The 24,323-nt window shown below is 39.8% G+C and overlaps 1 protein-coding gene across 1 annotated transcript in view; it reads right to left on the bottom strand.

Annotated features, from left to right (window-relative positions):
- cntnap2a (contactin associated protein 2a) overlaps positions 1–24,323 on the bottom strand; it is a 312,740-nt gene that overhangs the window by 101,151 nt on the left and 187,266 nt on the right. Inside the window, exons 10-15 of the mRNA XM_069151565.1 lie at positions 23,668–23,817; positions 13,452–13,614; positions 9,078–9,184; positions 5,637–5,756; positions 4,489–4,604; positions 2,706–2,790 (exon numbers count right to left, since the gene is read on the bottom strand). Of these exons, the coding sequence (XP_069007666.1) occupies positions 2,706–2,790; positions 4,489–4,604; positions 5,637–5,756; positions 9,078–9,184; positions 13,452–13,614; positions 23,668–23,817 (741 nt within the window). The remainder of the gene's footprint in view (positions 1–2,705; positions 2,791–4,488; positions 4,605–5,636; positions 5,757–9,077; positions 9,185–13,451; positions 13,615–23,667; positions 23,818–24,323) is intronic.

Here is a 24,323-nt window from a genome sequence, read left to right as displayed (position 1 = left end):
TATCACCAATTTTTCAGAGGGAGCAAAGGTGCCAGAGAAACAGCAAGCAGGAAAAAAATGACTCTGTATTTTTTTTTACATCGGCCAGTGCTAACCTTTTAAGGCAACTATCCTCTCATATTGAACAGCACCAACATACTTAGGCGCGAGCTTCAGCCAAACTTCTCTGCAGCTGTGCGTATGTGTCAGAGAGAATGACAGAATGATGTGGGTTTTTTTGCTATCTGCATCTGCATCTCCACAAGGGCTTGTTTGTGCAAGCCTTGTACTATTAGTTGTCTAAAGGTTGTTTACGGTGAAAGGAATGATGCCACATCATTAGGGAAAGGTGCTAATTCTCCTCTAAAAGCTGTGATTCTAACACTAATGGAAAGAGCATTCAACAGCGTGAGAGGAGACGGGCCAAAGAGAGGGGACGGGGAAAAGGAGATTTAAAAGGAAGTAAATAATGTGAGGGAAGATTGGAGGTGAAGAATGGGGGAAAGGGAAAAATGGAGACTTGAGATGATAAATTGGATGGGAGAGAGAACAAAGAGAAAAGAGGGGAGGTAGTTTGGAGGGAGAGGGGAAAATAGATACGAATTGATAAATGCAGACAAAAGATTACAAGGCGCAGCGGAGAGAGGAAGAGATGAGATAGAAGAAGGAATGTGGACACAAGAGAGAAAAAATAAATATTGCTTTTGTGTGTGTGTGTGTGTGTGTGTGTTAGTCTGAGTTGCGTCTCAGTGTGTGTGTTGCTGCACACATCAGCATCAAACTCTCCCATCATTTTACCAACCCATCCTGTGGATGTTGGACTGAGTGTGTTTGCAGGTGCCGGATGTGTTTTAGTGAGTGAGAAGATAAAAAAAAATGATAAAAGGACAGAAGAGGTGAGAAAGAGGGTCAGACAATTAAAACAATTACTGCCCAAGTTTCAAATTAGAAGTGTCACTGGTGGCAGAATATAATTCCCATTTAACGGTTCATTTAGCTCCAAAATGCCAGCCCCGGTCGAATAGATGAGATCTGAATGGGAGGAAAGTGGAGGTGGAGGAGTAGCAAGTGTGTATAGCCATGTGTGCTTGAGTGCTTGTGGTTCACAGTGGAAATGCTGTTGGCAGTGTAATTTGATGAATGCTGACAGCTAATTTATGAAGCATATTTTTGGGTAAATGATTTTTCCTGGTCCTACTTTCTCTGTCATTCTAGACTGGTAATTGGATTTCTCTAACTTGCAAGGTAGTGAATTAGAAGTAAACTAGTTAATGAAGCACTGGTGGACTGTGTGTGTGTGTGTGTGTGTGTGTGTGTGTGTGTGTGTGTGTGTGTGTGTGTGTGTGTGTGTGGTGGTGGTGGTGGGAGGAGTGTTCTCACAACAGCATTTTCAACTTGAGAGTAAAAAGGAGAATATTAACCAAGCGTGGGTACTTGTGAGTGTGTGTTCAGATATATTGTGTTTGAAGATGTATGTGCTATCTCTGAGTGTGGTGGAAGTTAATTGCAAAGTTTTAGTCTGCTGCACTAATACCCAGCTATTACTAACCACCTTTTTGCTTTATTCCTACTAAGTCAATCAAGGACCATGGACGCAAACATAAACATAAACACACACACGCACGCACGCACGCACGCACGCACGCACGCACGCACGCACGCACACACACACACACACACACACACACACACACACATCTTACAAACCCACCAATCCTTTATTCCTCCCTCATACGCCTTCTTTCTCATCTCAGTCACTTTAATTGCTGGGAGTGTCTTGTCTTTATGAAATGATTCCCTAAGGTGGGTTATAGTGTGCATGCGCGTATTCATGTTTGTGTGCATATTTGAGTGTGTGTATAAGTGTGTGTTGGCCAAAAGGAAAAAGACAAAACTGTAAAGTGGAAAGTAGTTCTGACAATGAAAGCAAGCTTGTTATTCTCAGTGAAAAACACCCTGCTTTATGAATAATACTATGCACACACATATACACATATACACACACACTTTCCTCAAACAATATATTAGACTAAATACCAACAACAGACTGAACAAAACAAGAGTAAAATGCTGCTCCCTTTGTCTCTTCTGTCACCGCCAGTGACAGCTGCACAGCTGTGAGCCATCCTCTCCGCTGCACAGAAACTTTTTTTTTTTTTTTTTAGCTAAACCGGGCCATAACACAAATCAAATGTATCTAATCTAGGGCAAACCTTTTCGCAAGCCAGCCAAACAAATCCAAACCAAACCGACACAAAACCCTAGCAGGCCTCGCCCAAGCATCCTCCAGCCAAACAAATCTAATGCAAATGAATGTAATCCAAGTTAATCTACTCAGAATGAGCACAGCCAGGAAACAACTCCTTTCCAGTGCTCTGTTTCCGTTGTATCGTGTGGACTTCGGGTGCTGGGTGAAGACGGGATGAAGGCAACAGTCATAAAGGCCATATCATAAAATATTATAATACTCATTACATTATTGACACCTAATTAAAGCATCTGCCTTCTTTATGTTCACTCATTTATTCTGATTTCTCTTGTAGTTTTAATTTGTCTCCCATTTTTAGGACCCTCTGACAGAAGACGATGGGAAGACTCTGTTTTGTTGTTGTTAGGAAATTTCCATCATATTCTGACTATGTGGCAGAAAGACACTCTACCTGTGTTTGTTGTGTGTTCTTGTGTTTGAGTCTGTGGTGAATAAAGATGCCAGCCTCAGCCTTTACCTGGAGTGTTGAGCAGTCTGGACATGCGACAGCTATAGGCGATTCGCTGCTCACAGTATTCTGCACTGGTGGTGATGGCTGTCACCTGGAAATACAAGCGCTGGATTTGTACCTTCATTTTATGTTATTCAGCCAGACAGGTCAATTTCACGTGAGAACAAATTATTGAGCTGCAAAATTAAAGGAAGTGCACTGTAAAGTTGTTATAATTTAGCTTCCAGTGACTTTGAGGAGCTGAAAATGGAACAAGTGATCCATACAAATTGTGAAGGAATATAATTACAGGGAGGATATGCTACTCAAACCATGTCATCTCATGGAACATGGTGGTCTTGTACACACTTCAGGTAAAAACTGCTCTCTCTTGTTGGCCTGATATATATCCTTCTGGTATTTCACTTCCTTTTACCTCCCTTTCCTCATTACTAATTGGTTCCTGTTCTCACCTCTGAGACCCCTCATTGACCCGACTGGGTTTGCCTGTTCAGTCCTCAATAAAAAAACTGAAATTCCTCTCACTCATTCTCACCCTCACATGGGGTGGCGGTGCTAGTAAGAGTTCATTTCATTCTTTAGGCTTTCTATATATCCATAATTAGCTGATAACTTTATTTATCCTTATTTCCATCCATCCTTCAATTATCTATACCTGCTCTATCCTGAATAGGGTTAAGATGGACATATGAAACTAACTTAAATTTTGCTTGAAGTTTTAATCTTGTATTTGTTTTCTTTCATATTCAAAGACCCATGTGTGCCCTTCATGTTGATACATGCAAATCCTTTGATTTAGAAAAAAAATTCAACCTTTGTTCACCGATGAAAGTCAACTTTTTATTCTGAACCTTATCTTGTTTCCACTTTTCTTCTACTCATTCACACAGTTTTTCTTTTGACTGAGAGTAAAAACTATAATCTATAACCGCTCACCACAAAGATTAAGGTATCGACTCGAGTGTGAGAAAGCAGATTCAGGTAGTCTGAGCTGTGCTGTATGTGGCAGAACCACAGCAGACAAGTGATAGTTTATCCCTGTGCATAAAGACTGAATCACTAAAGCTCTGTGGAGTTTGATTGAATGAGGCATGCAGGTCCTGCACTGTAGATTTGCCAAAATAACCAGAAACTGGTTTGTACCATCATTGTTACCATGGGTACAGACTTCATTTATTCTGTGTGAGTCGATCAAAAAATTCAAAGACCATGACAAGCAAGAATTTAAGAACATATCACAAATACATCCGATTTCTACACTGGATTATCTTACTCAGGTTAGTGACATAGAAAAACTCAACCTCAACAGTTTGCCAAGACGGGGACATTGGGGTTCACTAAGCTTCTCAAGAGCACTCTGTCAGCTTTGGGTAGACTTAGATTAGATACATAGTAGACACCAGTGTTTTATTTTATTTCTTTAAATTTAGTTTTTTCCATTGTGTTTTAATATATAACAAGACAAGGTCTACAGTGATTGTACATGGCTGGACAGTAGCTTTTGGCTTACCAGTGGTGTAACTACTCAGTCAGTTACAGTCACTTGCCCTGCTGTGGCAGTCCAAGCTACAAATAACACCGCTTTTACTTTGTGGAAGACCTTTTTACGAGTTTATTAACTTGTAGACAAGTTATTCATGAGTTTGATTTTATTTAGTTTGTAACATTATATACAATCCAAAATTACAAGAGCTAAATCTATGCAAATGTTGCACTGAGCTAAACAAGACTTTCCATGCATAATGCTTGCTCATGTGTATGTGTGTTTGTTTGTGTGTGTGTTAGTTACCTGGTCCATGGAGGCGCTGTAGTTGACCTGTAGCACGGTACGTCTCTCTCTACTAGAGCCAGTGACCACAGTTTTGGGTGGCAGGTTGTTCATAACTGTCGTCCATACTTTGTCCTCTACACATGAAAAAAATACAAAAACATAATACAAATGTTACTAACTTAGTCACACTTAGAAATGTATAATTAGATTTACACAAATTACACAGATATAGATTAATTCACATGCTGATATATTGACACATATACACATACAGACATACAGATAAAACTGCAGTTTAGCTCTAATGGCAGTGAAGTTCTTTCTGAGTAATTTAAGAAGCCATGAGGCCCCAGAGTTTAATAGACACTTCTGTGCTGTTACAGCATGAACCAGTCACTCAGACGTCTCCCTGTTCATTCACACTGCCAGTCAGGGAGTGTGTGTGTGTGTGTGTGTGTGTGTGTGTGTTTCAGGTCTCTGAGGTGTGTGTATGTGTGCGAGAAAGTGAAACTCTTAACATTTTGGAGGTGTGTGTGAGTGTGCTATTCAGCGTGACTAAGGGGCTAGCCCGTGGAGTGCAGTGACATTTCATTAAAAGTCTCGCCTTTGCTCTGCCTGCATGCTCTGCTGTTCCAGACTATCTACTTATTCCGCTGTATATGTGTGTGTGTGTGTGTGTGTGTGTGTGTGTGTGTGTGTGTGTGTGTGTGTGTGTGTGTGTGTGTGTGTGTGTGTGTGTGTGTGCGTGTGTGCCTCTGACACAAGTGTCACTCAGGCAGTTGGAGCACTCTTATGTTTGCAAAACAGGTTCCTTTCATATATGTTTGTAGTGTGTGTTAAGACGTGTACGTGCATCTGAGCATCACTGCTGGCTGCTCCCTGCTCCCTCACAGTTAAATGTCAGTAACTGTGAGTTTGTTGCCATGGAAACCCCAGGTATAGCAGGTTAAGACTGCTGCTTTCTGGGGTTAAGAATGAAACAGGCTATGGAGTTCACTTTCCTCACAGGTCACTGGGACTAGACGGAGTAAGGAAGTGAGAAAAAAACACACACACACACACACACACACACACACACACACACACACACACACACACACACACACACACACACACACACACACACACACACACAGAGCAGTGACAGCAGACACTGCCACACATACCTGTCATGTTGCAGTTGACTTTGAAGGGGCCAAGGGGTCCACTGCCATCGGGGTCAATCCAGTAGGCGTCAGAGGACCTGCCCAAATGCTTATAGGCCTCACATGAGGGCTCGTAGATGGCTGGAGGTGGAGAAATAAAGAGAAATAAAGGGGTTTTAGGAAAACACAGGAAAGCCCATAACCATCGAAGTTACAGTGCACATTATCATCCTTCCAAAATTTGAAATTATAATAAAAGTCATTGTTTCAGTCACATTGTGACATGCTGAGATATGAATTGACAGTGCAAATTATTCATACTAACTTAAAACAGCATAGTGTTGGATGGATGACAGATGAACAGAGAACGTAACTGTTCTCTAATCTTAACCATTAGTGGAGAAAAATGTTTTAATCCACTGATTTAGGGTTAGGTAGTTACTTTATTAATCCCCGAGGGGAAATTTTTTCGCTACAGCAGCATACAGGAAGCAATAAGATAATATTGATTTATGTCAAATCAGAGTGATTGATTCCTTGGTAAATCTGAAAGTGGGCATAGATTGGTGTCGGAGTCATTTTCATTCTCTGCCATGAGGGTGATGCAAGAGAAGAAACTATAGTAAGCCACTAAATGGATTTTGGAAGATCTTCTGTCGGGATAGAAATCACATGTTAAGTCATGATATCATACCATAAACATACATGCTAACCACAGTAATATTTCACACATTCATATAATTTTGTTATATAATGGACCAACGATTAATTAAAGTGTAAAATTCCAGGATGGATCTAAAACAGCACGTGTGTATGTGTGAAGCTGTTTTTTTTTTTCTCTCCTTCCAGGAGTAAATCTCATGTGGTTGCCTCTTGTCTCTATTCAGTGCCTGTCAAGAAGTGGTGTCTTGTCCCACGCACTCAGGCAATCTATGTGACAACATATTGATGTTACGTTTGTGTTGATCTCCACACAGACAGATGGAGATGGGACAGGCAGAAGAATTACACTTCAAAGAGAAATGTGAGAGTGCGACTTAGAGTGAGACTCTTTTGATTGAGGTGTGACTGTTCGCAGGCACAACATGGAGTTTAACACACTGTGTCTGTTTTTCATGCACCTTGTCTGTCATTACAATCTCTGTCTCCTTGATTAGTGGTGTTTTTCTGCGATGCAGTACCTTGCTGAGAGGAAATTATTTTCAATAAAACCGGCGTTGGAAGGAATGAACCTGCTGAGCTCCCTCCCAAGTATCAGCACAGTTATTGAGGATTGCTGTTCTGGTTCAAAGCCATTGGTCAAAAGCTCTAACACAATGGTAGTTGAATAACCAGCATTTCTCCTTTGATTGCTTCCTGGCTGTGAACCATAGGGGCAACAGAGAAAGTCAAAGAAGTAGCTCGGAAGGAAACATGATTAGAATAGATTGAAATGAAAGCAGTAAACTTCAACAGAACAAAAAAAAAAAATGGACTTCAGTACAATTTAAAGTATTGTATGAGGAAGCCATTTAAGAGCTTTTAGCCAAAACTGGAAAACCAACCAATGGCAGTTATTTTTAAGATGCTAAAACACTTCCAGCCATCTGTTTAGCTCTGTCAGTGGAGATTATAATGATGCACTCACTCAGAGAGCACAGACCTCTGTCAAGGCCAATAGTCCACTCTTCTGTGGTCCACTCAAATACACTTGTGATGAGCTGAAGCCTCACAACTCAGTTGTTGTACCAGTTTCGGTCTTTCCCTGTGAATCTACTGTCACCGAGCGCTCCATAACAACAGCTTGCCGTTTTAAGTTTGAGCCAGTAGATGTGCTTCCCAGAGGAGTACGGGTACCTGTCAATGTGGATTATGACACGAAGTCCATTTATTTTTAGAATTTCCTGTTTTGTCACTTTATCATGATCTATATCATTTTGAGATGTTGGCCTATGGCATTTAGTAGGTCAAATGTTCCATCTCACAATAATAATGAATATGCAGATCAAAGAGCTCCTACTATTTTCACAGTGTCTTTTCAATAAACCCTTATTTTCACCAGTAAAAAAACAGCAGTTTTCAAACACCCCCATTTTACAAATCCAGCATTTTTTTTTAAAATAATCTCCAAGCCCAAGGAAATAACCACCAGGGTTATTCTCTTGGTCTTGACAAAGCAGCTCTAGAGTCATGGGCTGAGTAGTATTGGTAAAATGAGGCAACCAACCTTTAAACATCACATTTATCTCACTCTAAGTAAAGCCCCCAGTTCCGAGCTATCCTTTTCCTGTCTTATTTCTTCCTTTCTTGATGCAGTGAAGCACTGGATAGACATGTTATTTTTCAGCAATGCCCTATTTCACAGCCCCATATGATACACCCACAGCCATCTACTGCTGGCTACTGAATCAACTCCACGAGGGCAACTGTTTAGATTTCCGTGCTTAAGCAGTGGATTTTAAGGAAGGCAAAAACAATTGCTCATCTACTCTCAGTCCCTACCAACATTTTATTGGCTGCTCCCCAGATTTGAACCACATCCAGGCCCCTACCAGACACCCTAATCTCCAGGCTGCTGCTGTGCCTTCAGCTGTCTCCTATTAGAGAGAAAGTCCTTCATACTTTTTTTTAGAAATCAGTCCCTTGTTCACTCATTCACATTCACTAGCCTCTGTATAATGGATACTCAATAGTACACTGAATTGTGAGCAATATATTCGGTCACCTACATATTGTCATTATTTTGCATTATTACTAACAGTTGTCTTTTTTGCATATATAAATATTATATGCAGTACATGATATTGCAGGGCACTAGATAGTGAATACATTTGTACACTCAGAATTTAGATACGCATAAAAACACAGATAAATTGTCAAAATTATATTTCTCAACATACATCTGGTTTATTTTGCTTCTGTATTTTTAAAATCTAGGCATTATTCCCTTTTCTGATGCTATTCCAACTATTCCTCTCCCTCTGCAATGCTATATTTTTAAGAATATCTTTTTCACTCACTTTATTCCTCTATCTAACTTCCTCAGACTTCCATTATATTAAATCTGTTGTTTTAGGTTAAATATACACAATACTGCCAGAACTTTTGTCACTCTCCTTCTCTTTAAAGAGAACAATGTCTGTGGCGTATGGGAGAAGAGATGGCATTCTCAAATTCGTAAGCCTTTCTGCTTCTCTCTCTGTAACTCTGTTCTCTTAATGTGCTGGCGCTTTACGGGTCGGATTTCTTTTTCTCTGAGCAGAACAAAACACACAGTGTAGTCGGAAAAGCCTGGCCTCTGAACACTTCAAAAGTTCATCTGCTCCTCTGCTGAGAATTTAAACCGAGAAACAGCTTAATCACTCAAAGGCAAGCCGAGGAAAGCCAAATCAAATGCACGCGCACGCACACACGCACACGCGCACGCACGCACGCACACATGCACACACGCACACACAACCACACTCACACTGACATACTTACAAGTGTGGCAGGTGGCTCCAGTGTATCCTGTTCCATCACAGGAACAGCTGAAGCTGTCCCACGTCTGTTTACAGCGACCGCCATGCTCACAGTGATTCGGCATACACCTGGAGAGAAAGATATAGTACTTATAAACATTTACAAGACACACGCTGCCTTAAAAAGGAGGAAATCTTATGATGTACATTGCAGTATGTAAAAGTCAGAATCACACACTCACTGCGTCCTGCCGGATTAATGATATATTGATATTAATAAGTCTGTCACAGGAGAGAGCAATTTAAATAACTTATTGACACAATAATGACCTTTGAAACATCAGAGTGAAATGGTGACAGCTCAGGTTCAGTTCTGCATCATCGATCTTTCTCTTGTTCTAATTATGTGATTTATTTCATGTTAAATACATGACAGTCATGTTCAGTGCAAAACATCCATCTGATGTCTGTTTTTGGCCTGTTTCACAACCAGACATTTTACTGTTCAGCTTTCAGAGTGCTCAGATCTGAAACTGCTGTTGCTTGTAGACAAGGAAAAAAATACATTTATTCAAAATTGAGCCACATGCCAGCTCAAAGATTAACTGCTCATTTTGAATGTTAATAACAGACCACAGAATACAGGTGTTTTGTCTTGTCATTGGAGCATTAGATTGAATTTGTCAGTGCAGAAAAGTAGAATCTACTGGTCACCCTGGTAACAAGCAATTACGATCTGCAATAAATCACTATTTTAAATTCCCCACATTGTGTAAAAACAGATGCAACAACAAATGTTTGTCAATGACAGCAACTAAATTATGTGTTTACCTTTACTGACACACACAAATTATTGACCACAGAGAGTGTTTCTTAACCAAAAGTGGAAGTATCTTATTGTTAGAAGTGTGTGAACACTAGTTAAGACATAACTGTAGTTAAGACATAACAGTAGTTAAGACATAACAGTTTTTCGTGTTGAAATTCAAACACCAGCATGAATCCACAGCACATCAAAGTGTGTGGTTTGATCTGCCTGCAGGTCTAGTGAGGATGGATCCCGTGGCGCTGCCGTCATAAATCTGATTTTTTTTCCACACTTACACATCGCACACATGTACTCGCGTACAAGTTATGTGATTATAATATCTTAAGTCCGCTTATTTGAATGAATCAAACTGATGTTAACGGGAAAGCCAGCTGGAGGAAAAACAAACACTGACTCATAAAAGCTGCAGGGGTCCTTTTAAAATGCTGACTTCTTCTGCAGCCACGATGTGAGTCGGGCAGTTAAGCAGCACAGAGACGCTCTATCTCTGGAGCTAGACGCGATACTCTCTGTGGTCATACAGACAGTAACGATGGAGCTTGTTCGCATGATATACAATCACTTGTAGCTCTGACTGCAGAAGGTTTCTCTGTATAGGTAGAAAAAAATACATAATCATCCATTACTGTTTGGGTAACTAGGCTCAAAGACACTTTGCATGACAACACATGTAACACATGTACCTGCCTGCTGCTGTTAATTACAAGTGGCTTCTCAGAGCAACTGGTTAAGTACAAAACTTAACGTGTAAGTGGCTAAAAGTTGCAAAAAACAGACTGCTTTAAATGACACATTATAGCTCCAGTCGGCGAACAAGTTCAGATAAAATGTCATTGTGCTTTCACAATGGGATGTGATTGACAAGCACCGACAATCACAAAAGCAGTATGCTTAACAAGCTGTGAGCGCTGAAGGAAACCAACTTCATACTGTGTGCTCTGGGCTTTGTATGAGAAAACAGGAAAATCTACAAAGAGATTAGAGCACCTTTAGAGTGTGTATATGTGGTACCCTCAGTGAATACCAACCACATTGTGGGAATTTGCATGGACACAGCTGTGCGTGTCTGCATGAGGCTGTGTGTGTGTGTGTGTGTGTGTGTGTGTGTGTGTGTGTGTGTGTGTGTGTGTGTGTGTGTGTGTGTGTGTGTGTGTGTGTGTGTGTGTGTTGTGTCTTCCACCATCTCAGCCTAAACAGAATCCCACAGTGGAACGGCATTGATCAAAAGGAGGTCAGACAGGGCTATTGAACTGCCTTCAAAGACATTCTGATTAGTTAGATGGTAACACTGCACCCATTCATCTTCCATGGCAGAACAAGGCCCACCTCCGGTACTACAGGGCTGATACACAACATTTGGAGTAATAGAGCTGGGTAATACTGCAAACTGCAAGGATAGAAACCTGGATGTCTGAGGACCTTTATAAAAATGTGTCTTTAAAAATCAAATCACAGTCAGCCTGCTGCTAAAGAACTATCAGCAGCTGTAATGCCTCGCAATCTGCAATCATAATAATAATTTCATACTACATTACCTCATATAGCATTGCAAAGGCAAAATAAAATAGAGGGCAACAAGCAATTCTACAAATTAAACACAGGCATGAAAATTCATCCAAAAGTGAGGGCTTCATTAAAATTAAAATTTCAGAAAATGTAGAAACTTGTTTGTTCAGGTCATGTCTGAAATAAAACTAAAAATAACACATCACCTCTTTTTCCAACCGTTAGAACTGTCCAGAGCAGATAAGTTTGAAACACCTCGTCTCACACTGTAGTATGTACTTACATAACACTGCTTTTTCATTTGCAAAAGATACTTGTTAAAACTTAGGACTTTTGATTGGTAAAGCAGCTATAATCAACATTTCCTTTTTTAAAAAAATGGATCAAATGTAGAATAATCACCGATGTAGTTTGATTCAGATCTATGGAGCTTTACAGTATGTTTTAAATCATTGTTTTGGTTAACTGGTCTTCAACTTTATTTTTGCGGGTAAATTTCACCGCTCACATTGCACTATTTCCACTAGTTCCACCAACAGCAGGCAGCTGTAAGGCAGTAAACAAAGAAATCAAGTAGACAGTGTAAGTGACCAACTAGTGAACATAGTGGAACACTGTTAGTATTTCTGGAAACTAAATACAGACATTAGAAAAGGGTCAATATTGGACATTTGTCAGAAAGCCAAATGAATTCCAAATGAAAGCTAATGTTCCTTTGTATCTGCTGGATGTGAAAAATGGGCAACTGTAACCTAAAAAGTTCACTAAATCAAGTTAAAACATGACTCACAGCAAAAATATTAATTATAGCAGTTTCAATCTTGACACATATGCAGTTGCAGAAGGCCGACTTACAATGGTCTCTGACCCTCACTGTGACCCTCATCTTCCTCGTCACTCCTCAGTACGGTACAGCCTATTGCAGCTTTAGGTTAAGATTTCAAATGAACAGCTTCTATCTGTTGAACTCGGTTACCTGGTAACCTTTGATCAAATCACAATTTTATAAAAGAGCAGTCATGTGTCAACAGAAACAATTAGCACAACTTAATTCTGCATTCAGTTACATGGAGGCACCAAATATTTGATCAAAAAGAGACAGGTAAAAAAATAACTTTGAACTATTTAGGGATTTTAGAAGGGACTGAAAACGTTTAAAAAAAAAAAGATCTGACAATATGTTGATGAAAACTGACATAAACAGAATTTTCACATCTGTCTGGTTGTATTAGTGTGGTCCTAAGTTGTGGCCTAAACTTAATAAGTCTCCCAGCAAACCAGAGAGAGTCTGAATTGATCTAAATCTGGCAGTGGCAGTTGGTGTCTGCATCTCCTGGCAAGGATATTGATGAAATTATCAACAAACCTGACCTGAAAATAAATCGCTGTTATGTCTGATGCGTGGCTACCACTGATCCCATATTTAGCACAGGACCAGTTTTTAATTGCTGAGGTTAAACCTTCCAGCAAAGTTTAAATGTTTTGCACACAGTCATCAATTCCAGAGTAAACAGGTTCTCAAATTGAACTCAAGGCATGGCTGATTCCATGTATGGCAAATCCCATCCCAATCTGTTTGTCTAGTCCATGACAAGGAAATAAATTGAAATGTCAACAAGTTGTAATGAATGCTTCCAGTGAGCCAATATTGGGATGTGCTGTGCAGAATCTCCAGCTCTGTTATTCTTGGCAATGAAAAAGAGAAAAGTGTGGCTCATTTCTGATGTTTGATTAAGATCCTTCAGTGTTTTCCAAGGATGAAACCTACTCTTTTTTTTTCCAGTTTAAAAATGTCATGTTTCCACAGATCCCTTTTCACTGTGAATCCACTCCATTAATTACACACATTTGTCAGTATGACAAACTCATAAAAACCAGCCACACACATCATCATGACAACAGAGGGTGCCCTTAGTCACGAGTCTCTGGATCAGAATTCAAAGACTCTTGTTTACTTGATGGCCGCTTGATTTATGAGTCATTGCTTTTCTGCTCTGCATATACCCGAATGTGTATTTTCATTGACATGATTGTGTGAGTGAAAGCAGTTATCACTCCTACCTGTCGATGATTGCACACATGTCCAGGCTGACATTCTCGAAAGCCCCCACCGTGCCTTTCTCCACCGCATGCAAATCAGCAGGTTGGTCATCCACCAGGATCGCCTGCATGCAGCCCTGAAACGAACGCTGCGAGGGCGGGAACAGCGTTTGGAGGAAATAGCCTGCAACCAATACAAGAAACAAACAAAAGCACAAAACAAAACACGATTAATTATTATTATTGCCAATCACAGACAGGTGAAGTTGAAAAAAAACTAAAAGAATTTGAGAAGAAACAGAAACAGAGGAACACGTGGTTGTTTAAACAACAAAGTGAAAGAATAAGGGAAGATAAAGGATTCTTATAATCCACTATCATGAAGAAGAAGACCTTCTGTAGAAGTAGACATCAAAGATAACAACCACATTATCCTTGACGAGGAACAACAGACTTGGTCGCTGCCTGGTTATTGTCACTTTCTTACAGCCATGAACCTTCATCAGTCGTCTTGTTTCAGAGCTTATCCACAAGGCCCATTAGTCTTAGTACCTGTGCTAAGACCGCAATAGACTAGAGGGCATTCAGATTTTACTACATACTGTACCTTTATGAGATACAGGAGTCAATGGCCCATCCAGAGGTAGCACTGGGCCTTGACTGAAATGAGGACAAGGCTAGGACAAAATTGTGTGTATAATACTCCATGATACTGTGTGTGTGTCTGCATAATTCATTTTTTTTACAGAAATGCAAGTCTATAGATACATGATCGGCCTGTATGTATTAGATACTGTATTTACAAATCTGCCTTCTGTCCAGCACATATAGTATATGTGTGTACATCTACAGAATACAGGCAATGAGGGCCTAGAATTCAATCTCTGCCAGAAACACACAGGTCACACATAAAGCACTGCTGCTCAATGACATCTCTATCATCGTGATGTTATAAGCTGTCATACTTTCCAGCATACCTATCAGCCTCAAGGCCAGAGCATCAAAGAGGCTTATTATAAAGGGCATATGCAGTGTGTGTGTGTGTATGTGTGTAGTGTATGTGGCTGGCTGACATGAAGCAAATAAACCAGTCGACAAGTAAAATGTGCCTGTGTGTTTCTGCTGGATTCATATCCCTTTTTTTTTTTTTACATTTTCTGATTTCCATGTCCTCCCTCCAAAAAGTTTCTCCTGTCATCTTTGCCATCTGTCTCTTTTTCTGCCACACCTGCCTGCTGTCTTTCCAGAAGAGTGTGAGACGGACACACAGACAGACAGAGAAAGAAACAGAGGGAGACATGGAAAGGCAGAGAGAAGATGGAAAAAAGAGCAGACTCCAGTTGGCTGGCAGCACTTTGTGTCCTGTGGATAGCTTATAAATGCAAAGGAAACGAAGACGGCCTGACAGTTTGGTAGAACGAGCGGGGCAAGGCATGAAACAATGGGTGGATGGTTTCTCTTCTACTGTATCTGAGCCACCAACTGAGTGTTTTCCCAGTTTAACCACACGGAGACTTCCTATTTGTATATTTGGTGTCACCTGTTAAATTGCTCATTTGAATGAGAGAATTTTTAAAACAGGTGGCTGAAAATGATAATTTCTACTGAAACGAGTATGTTTCATTTGACAAATATGTTTTTTTTTTTTTTTTTTTTTTTTTTTTTTTTAAATCAAAAGTTCATCCCTTTACATTAATGTGAGTCAAAGGCTTCTGATATCTGGAGAAAGACACCAAACCTCTACATAATCCCTCACCTATATCCCACATCTACTATTTATGAGTATGTTTAAGTAACCATTTAATCTCCTGTGCCCCTGAAGACAAATTAGCAACTGTACTGGGTAGCTCCCTTGTTTCACCTTGATTAACCATATAAATGTTCATCTGGGTATTGCATTATAGCAATTTGCATATTACATGAATAATAATTGGCTGAATAAGAGACAGAAAAAATATATCCTGACAGGAGCAAAGCTTTAACTTTGGTGACCCTTACATGAAAAACACATCGGTTTTACATGTATTCCACATGGGACACGTGGTAACATGTATGACACATGTTTACCACATGTTGTAACACACAGTATGATAACATGGGGGAAATATAAGGACAGGTTTTAACATGGGAATCTACATGAGCTTCACACATTACAGCATTAAAATGCTCCAAAACCATGTTTCCCATTGGCAAAATACATATTTTACATGTGCACAATCACATCTGTATTTGCTCATGTGAAATTCATGTCTTTTTTCTGAACAGGAAAATTGTGTGTTTTCTCTTTTAGTTGCTCCAAAGCCACAACAAGAAAAAAAAAAACAGCATTAATATATTGTTACTACATCGTCATACAGTCTTCCTTCCCCTGAACTTTTTTTATTCCCTCATGAAGCCTTAAGGCAATTTCTCTTTTATGCTTCTCAAATATATTACTGTATCACTGTAATGCAGCTGCACTGGCAAATAGCAGAAGACACAAACCACGATTAATGGAAAAGAGTCCAACAGAGACAAAAAAAACTTGTCAAAAAAAGCATATAAGTGATCAGACATGTGTATATCCTTGAGCTGTCACACAGCACTGCCATAAATCCCAGCTAAGGATGAGCTGAACACATTTTTTTTGTTTTCTGAATTCAATGACGTTCTGTGGTTAATTTGTAGGATACACCAGAACTCTATCTCCCATAACCCCTCAGGATCTGGAACAACAGCAATAATCCCCTACAGTTATGCTGGCGCTCTATCACAGCCCTCCTGTTGCGCCCAAAGTGCTTCTCATACAATACACACTGGAAGACAAGCACCAGCTCTCCTCTACCTGCACACAGCTGGCTCTCAGGCTGCGTTTCCACATCCCAACACATTTAGAGGGGTGTGCCTGGCTCCAGAAGAGTCACACTGGAAATCTGCCAAAATGCTCTGAAGTAAATTATTGAACAAATATTCAGAGGCTGTATCTCTACAGCATATTGAGAAGAGACAAAAAACCTTTGCCAAAAACAATATGTTCTCTAAACTCTAACAACATGGAAATTCACTCCAGGAAAAAATGTGCTTATCTGTTGACCACCTGCAAATTCTCCCAAAGCTATTTCACCAGAAAAAAAAGCATGGCACTCATGTCAAAGGACATTAGCTGGCATACCATGGGAAATAAGCACATACGCAAGACTGTCTCCAGTTACACAAAATGACACAAGGCATACATACAGAGCATCACAGGCTGCTCTTTGATAAATGTGTATGTCAGAGTCTCATGTCTAATTCATCACAAGCCTTATGATGAAGAGGTGACACTATGCAGAAGCAAGACTAAAAATGTGCTATATTTTATAGTATTACTAGTTAAATCACAAAAATTATTTAAAGAAGTCTCTTTTTTATGCAGCAAAGTTGAAAACCTGAAATACTACAGATACTGGAATGAACAAATAAAAGCGCTGGAGTACAAGAACACATTGTTTCAACAGGTCAAAAATATATTGCATCATGGTATACTGTGGACAGCGGATGGAAAAGCAAAGTTTAAGACAAATACTTTAGGATTTGAAGGCATTGCAAGTCGTACACATACAATGTGAAAGAGGACGTGACATTTCCAAAATGATAAAGAAGAAGCAATGAGCTAAGAAATGATGTGACAGTGTTTGGAACAAGTTAGTGTGAGAAAATTGGAAGTGGAGATTGCAAAACTAATATAGGAGACACTGCAAACTCTTTTTTTTCCCACTGTTATCAAACACCAGGGCGCTTCAGGGTGGAACGCCCCATAATTGACTACTCTCTCATTAGTGCATTCATTTGTACCCTGTTCCTGCAGAGAAAAGAGCATGACTCTATGGCCTTGTGTACGTGCATGTCTGTGTTTGTGTGAGCGTCCGTCTGTCTTGCCTCTTGAGAAATTCAATTTGTGGATGTCTTGTGTCAGTCACTTTCTAATTTCTTTAAGCGTAGTGTCAGGAGTGAGAAACTACTCCCCGTAAAATAGGCTTTGGGTTCAGGAGACTGCTTCCAAAAGCAGGCGCTCGAAAGGAGAGACGAGTGGAGATGAGAGGAGAGGAAGAGGAGAGGAGAGAGAAAAGGGGGTCGACTTGACAAGAGGGAAAGGGAAGAAGATGAGGGCCAAAGGTGAAGAGGACAAGATAAACTTAGGAATCTGAGAGAAGGAAAGAAACGAGGCAGGGGAGGAAAAGTGGAAAAAAGAAAAGCGAATAGAAGAATAGAGAGGGCTCAAACTCCGGCCTGTTCCTCCCACTGACATCTAGAGTGTAATATCTCATAACCCTGTACCCTGGGTTTATGATGCCACATGAATTTTAATGTCACAGATTTAGAAAAGACAGGGCAATTACACCCAAAGCAAAAGTTATTCACTTTAACGCCCCTGAACTTAAAAATAAACATTGTGATTACACCAGTAATATATGCAACAATATATATAAAATAACGTGTCTGTCACATTGAAATGTTACTGCATCTTTTCGGCAAACATTTGTTTAGTTTTGTTTCTTTGCATTAAAGCTTGTAATTAGGAAACACAAATGTGTTAGACATTTGTGTTTGCAGAAATGTCTCAACTCAGACATGATCATCGTTGGTGGGACAGACAAAAGTAGCTGGCTTGTTTATATTTGTTGAGTCAGGCAGTGATTGTATTTTACCGTCCTCTGGCTAAATGTTCTCAATGTGTTAAATTGATGGAGGCATTTTTGGCCTGGAGGACACTAAATGTAATCATGTCCTGGACTGGTAATCTGGCATACTGGGCATTTTCCATGTAGGCCCGCTCACTTTGGGACCAATGTAATTTAATACACAATTTGTCATTTAATTAAAAAAAAATGGGGGGCAGATGACCAACCATTGGTTTACTTTCTGTACTGATACTGGGCTGGACCAATCACAGCTGTTACTTGGCCCCAGCCTTGCCCCTCTGACCCACCGTGTCCACAAAAATCTGTGGAGGTGTCTAAAAAGACAGACCAGAGCACAAAGGGGAAGTGGAGAAGTGGTGGACCAAAAAAATTAAAAGGCAGATGTCATCAAATGCGCCCAAATAACGAATGCGTTAACTGGCAGGGCTGCAGTAGTTTCAACGTCAGCTGCAATTACCAACATTGTGCAGCAATAAAGACAGGAGGAGATTATAGACTGGTCACTGCCAGGCAGAGGAGTGACAGGGAAGCTGAGAAGGGCCAGAGTGAGCAGGAGGAGAGGGGAGGTAAGGCGGTAAGCATGGAGTAACTAAATGACTTAACAGGGACTCGCAGGGATGCAGTGTATGTGCTTTGCCGTAACGACTATGATGGTGCTGACTTAAATTAATGACCATAATAATAAGATATACTCTCATTAAGTTAAACCATCGTATGATGCTGGTGGTCACCTAATTACAGTCAAGTAGTGAAGCTGTAGCTCTCCTCTGCTAAGATTTAGGCCTGCTGATGTTCAGCCTACAGAGGTTATTTTCAGCCAGATATGATGATCATTGGATTATGTTTTTTTATAATTTTTTTTAATATCTGTGGAGTAGTCCTCCACCTACAGTAAGTCATACCGTTTGGTGCTGCTGTCCATTGAGCATGCATCTGTACACGGTCGGTGAAATATGGGTCAAATTTCCAAACAAATAAGCACATAATGGATTTCATTGTCCTGTCACATAAAGATCTAACTATTCCTCCTCTCTGATAATAATAAAAAAAATAGGAGCCTTATTAACTACTTACACCTCATGCAATATTTCATCATAAATATTTAGATATTTGAAATCTCTATGAAATAATTTAGTATCGAAGGAAATAAGATGGAGCAGCTCCATAGATTACTTAAATATACAATTATTTGCTAATTAACAGTATGTTATTGTGTAAATTGCACAGTTTTGTTTTGTTGTTTTGCACAGGTTTGTCAGTGATCTCCAACATATCTGGACATAAATGTAAACACACTGAGGAACTTTTTTTAAATTTTTTTTTTTTACATATGAGCACCATGCAGGGAGTCAGTAAAGAACGACTGAGTACACTGGTGCACTCGTCTAAAGCACTTTCTGCTTAGCTTTGTAGTAGGTTTGGAGTAGAGTACAGTAGGTACATGTACTTAAGTGGACCACAAGCACCGTGTTCTGGCAGGTGTCCAACTGATTGTGGTGGGCTGCCCAGAACAATAATGCCAGGGCCAATTTTGGACTGTCCCAGTCCAGCCCTGATTGTGACCCACGGGTGATATTCTGTTCACTTTGAAGTCAGGTAAGATCACCGCTGTGTTACCCACACGCACACTCACCCAGTTTCTATTCAATTTAACACAGACTGATAATTATCTCATAAAGACCAATGTTTCTGTGTAAACAATCTTTGTATGTATGTATGTATGTATGTATGTATGTATGTATGTATGTATGTATGTATGTGTATGTATGTGTGTGTGTGTGTGTGTGTGTGTGTGTGTGTGTGTGTGTGTGTGTGTGTGTGTGTGTGTGAGTGTGTGTGTGTGTTTGTCTGAGTGCCTCTAAAGGAAAATTACCTGTCGAATGGCACACTAATTATTCTGAACAGTTCAGGTAAAACATTGTGTCTCAGTGTTTGTGTGAGTCGTACTGTATGTGCTGTATATCCCTCCATATGTCTGGCAGTCAAACTTCGATATAACATAAGTAGCCCTAATTTGATTTAATGTAGCAGATGGTCATGCTTAGTAAACACTAGAGGGAAAACATGAAATGAAAACAGGCAGTCCAACCCTCTTTCCTCTGGCATCCAATCAAAGTTTCAATAGCAGCCTTCAGCCTAACACTGGCTGCTGTTACAGACACTCATCTTTTCCTTCTATATGAAATCATTTGAATTGAAGTCTCGGGGTCAACTGTTAACATGATGTGATGGGATACAATCTGAATACATCATGTGTTTGATCAGCAGCAGCCTGAAGATGGAGATATATCTCTCTCTTAATTAAGCAAAAGCTTCTTAACAACACATGCTTACTGCTACTGGAAGCAATGAAGGGGACAAGGTGCGCACAAGAAGGCCTTTTTGTTTGATGGTACTTTGCAGTGCATTTAGATGTCCAATAACATTCAGTTCTTTAAGAGTTTCTATCAAAAACAAACTCAGCTGGGGTCCAGTTCTGCTTGGAAGCTGCCGTTTTTTGGAAGTGGAGGAAGAAATGTACGTCCACACGTATTTACGTCAAGACGGAAAGCATGCACAGAAAGAAAGTGTCATTGTTTACATGACTTTTTTTTCAATCACTTTTCTGAAAAGGTTGAAAGGTTTGTGCCTTTCTGATTGAGCATTTTTTTTCTGTTTGGGCTTTTAAATATCAGAATATTTGGCTCCATGTAAAAATGGTTATAACGAACGTGTTGGTTACACTGAACTCAAATTAATAGCATTTTCCATATCCTCCACTTTTCATGGACACCATATGCTCTAATATGTTCACTACAAGCATCACAATAAGATGAAGAAAGGTCAACCTAAAACAAATACACACCTATTGCTACAAGGGGTGTAAGCAGAGTCATATAATTTTACAGTTTGATGCCTTTTTGCTATTAAACTAGGAAATCAAAGTTTAAATAGAAAACAAAGGGTGGCTAAAAACAGTAGTTGTCAACAATGAGCACAGACAGACGACATAAAACAAAAAGCACAAGAATATGTATTTACCCTGGTAAGATAGTACTACTTTGTTTACGAAGTCTGGTTCACTCGATGGTCACTGATCAGCTACCGTTGCCAATGAAAACGCAGCAGGTTGATGCCTCAAAGTCATGTGATTTGAAGCAGATGGCTACCTGGATGACTGTGCCTACATACATTACTCACAGAAATTATCTCAAGTCTGGTCCTGTATGTAAAGGAACAGGGATTGTTCATGATACTGAAGGGTTCCTGCTAATTGTGGCGCACTGATAGAACCGTCTCGGTCACATAGAAAGTGCTGATGGAATACTGTTAGAGAGCTTTAGGACGGCTTAATGCACTTGGCCTCTTTGACTCATCAAGCTGAGCGATCAGAGGGAGTAATTGAGGGCAAGCCAAAGGCTAAACTATCTTTTGTACACTCACTATATTATTCTGTTACCTGCTCAGAGATGGAAATGAGCATCTGAACGTGATGAAGTGGACTGTTTTTAATTTTGAGTTGTAAATGTATATGTTTGTGTGCATGCGTTCATACACTGTTCATACAAGTTGACATGGTTACAAGAACCCACACATACACAGATTTAGATAATTTGAGGTCTTCATTGTAAATCTACGTTAATGAAGAGGTAAGGCATTAGACACAGAAAAAAATAATCTGGGTCATGAAATTTGAGGACAAATCGGTGGACATGATTTAAATCTTTCTATTGAAATAAACCAAACTCAACCATGAGGAAGTAATCAAGAAATCTGAAGTCTGGACTAAGAATTGGGTGAAACAGCTTCAGACATATATTTTCAAAACTTTCCAGATACATGTGAAGCAGTGGCCTAAATATCATTTTGTAATCCTTGCTATAGTAATAATCAACAGTTTTGTATTCCCTGTAGCCTTCAGACTTGTATTTACCACCAGGCTGCCTGCTTCTCAGCATTCATTATGTCATGTAAAATTAACGAGTAAACCCCCAGTCACAGCTGCTACCAATTCAGCCCACACACTACTTTCAGAGGGGGAAAACCCACCGAAAAAACGGTTTTATTTCTCTGAATCATACACATTTTTTATGCGTGAGTGTACACAGTGTGTGGGAGGGAATAAACTAACAGTATATGTGCATAAAACCACGTGATTATATGTATATATATTAATCAAGCCAGTAAGATATTCACCTGTTCAAGGTTTTCTTGTTAAAATGTATCCTCTTTTGAGACAAGCTAACTTTTATATTTTTATTCCATAAAATTCTCTCTCTTCATCACATTCTGTTATACTCTATTAACGATCTTTCATGTCTTCTGTTTGACTCTTCCTTTGTCTGTCTGTATCCTCTGTCCTCTTCAAAGAGTAAAGACATTACAGAGATTCTCTCCTCTCAGCCACTATTGATTCGCAGTTTAGCTTACTAAAATCAATAAATCACCAATTGGATCGAGAGGAGGGATCCAAAAAGACAAAGGATATCTAAGATAGTATAAAGTCAAGCAATCACACACAAACAAAACAGCAAAAAAAAAAAAAAAAAAAAAAAAGTCCAGATTAAATTGAACGATTCTGCAACAACTTGGATTGGAAAAAAAACAGTTAAAATATTTTTACAGGTTTTAGATTGACAATATCAAAGCCTCACTAATTTTAATTAATTCACTTTATAAATCAAAAGTAAAGAGCCATTATGACATGAGGGGATTTACTCAATACCAGCGAGGAGTAAATTAAAATAAACAACAGAATAAAAGAAGGTGTATTTGTAAGTGTGACGTGCTCTGATCCTTATTGACCGGCTGTAGGAAATGATTTTGTTAATGGAGAGGATTGTGCTCGGATAGGGAGAGCGGGACAGAGGCCTGATGGAGCTATCAGACTCAGACAATCTCTCTTAGTTACTGTAATTTCATACAGGTGCCCACACACACAGTTACACGTACACACAGAGTGTTACACACTTAGATACGGACCATCTTCCAACAGACGGACAGCGGTGTCTGGCATCATTAACCTGGCGTCTTCCTAATTCAGACAGATCGAAGCTGCTGCATGTGTATTTGTATGTGTGTATGTGTGTGTGTGTGTGTGTGTGTGTGTGTGTGTGTGTGTGTGTGTGTGTGTGTGTGTGTGTGTTTGCCTCTGTGTCCTGCGGTTTTGTTGTGTCTGGAGTCTTGCTAAGAGATGAACTTCCTAAATCTGACCACTGGGATTTAGATTTCAACCAAGATAAATGACGGGAAGACATATTTAGCATGAACACACACACAAATAAATATGGGTAAGAACTGTATTTTTACATGGAATTGAACAGGTTTCTGTGTCCTACAGGCTCATTTTAAGTAAACATGTAATCAGAGGCTATGTGCTCAAAGTAATACAACCGGATTTGATAAAATTCATGATATTAGTAGTGCATGTTGACTGAAATCCAACCAGGATGTAAACAAATATAAATAACGTGTCAGATTTCCTTTCTGAGCACAGTGAGAATCTTAGACTTCCCTGATGGGAAATGTGATGGGACGAAGGTCGAAGAGAGAGGTGTGTTGTTCTCATCAGATCTGTAACGACAGGTGACTCTTACCTCCCAAGTGATAGGTTCCTCCCGTGGTGACGGTGAGAGGTGAGGTGGAGCGCACAGCAGACGCCTCCTCGCCATCCATCGTCAGCATGACGAAGTTCTCCTTGGCGATCAGACGCACCGCATGCCACTGGCCATCATTGAGGCCTGAACCTGGAGTGGGGTGGGGTGGGGTGGGGTGTGGGGGGGATACAGATGTCTTCAGAAAACACATGATGCAAAAGTGTCTTTGAGTGAATTGTAAAAGCCACTTTCTCAAAGTGTTAAAAAACAAAAGTCTTTGAGAGAACAAAGGTGTACCTGAGTGACGACTTGAAACAAAAACAATACAAAAATTAAAATGAGCTCAGTTATTTCAAAGGACTAATTACTGCAGCACCATTCTTTATTGACAAGAAATGCTTCTTTTATTCTCTATGTTAAAAGTTAACTTTTTTTTTTTTTTTACATTGTAGGAGGATAGAGGAGACTGTTGAGACTCTGAATGGGATTTAACAAAAAGTAAACTGAGTGACTCATCATGAGTGAGATTGTGAGAAATGTGTGGGTGGTGAAACTAGGAAATCAAATTTCTTCTTGTGATGTGTGGCTATCTCTCTTTGTTTACCTTCTATTTTGTGAGACAATTTATTTTCCTCCAGTGTGTTTGTTGAGTGTGG

Source organism: Embiotoca jacksoni, unplaced genomic scaffold, assembly GCF_022577435.1.
Source record: "Embiotoca jacksoni isolate LCO1_2020_lvr unplaced genomic scaffold, fEmbJac1.0.p SCAF_17, whole genome shotgun sequence".
NCBI lineage: Eukaryota > Metazoa > Chordata > Actinopteri > Embiotocidae > Embiotoca > Embiotoca jacksoni.
Note: the sequence above shows the minus strand (reverse complement) of the source record. Positions and strands in the feature narration are given on the sequence as shown.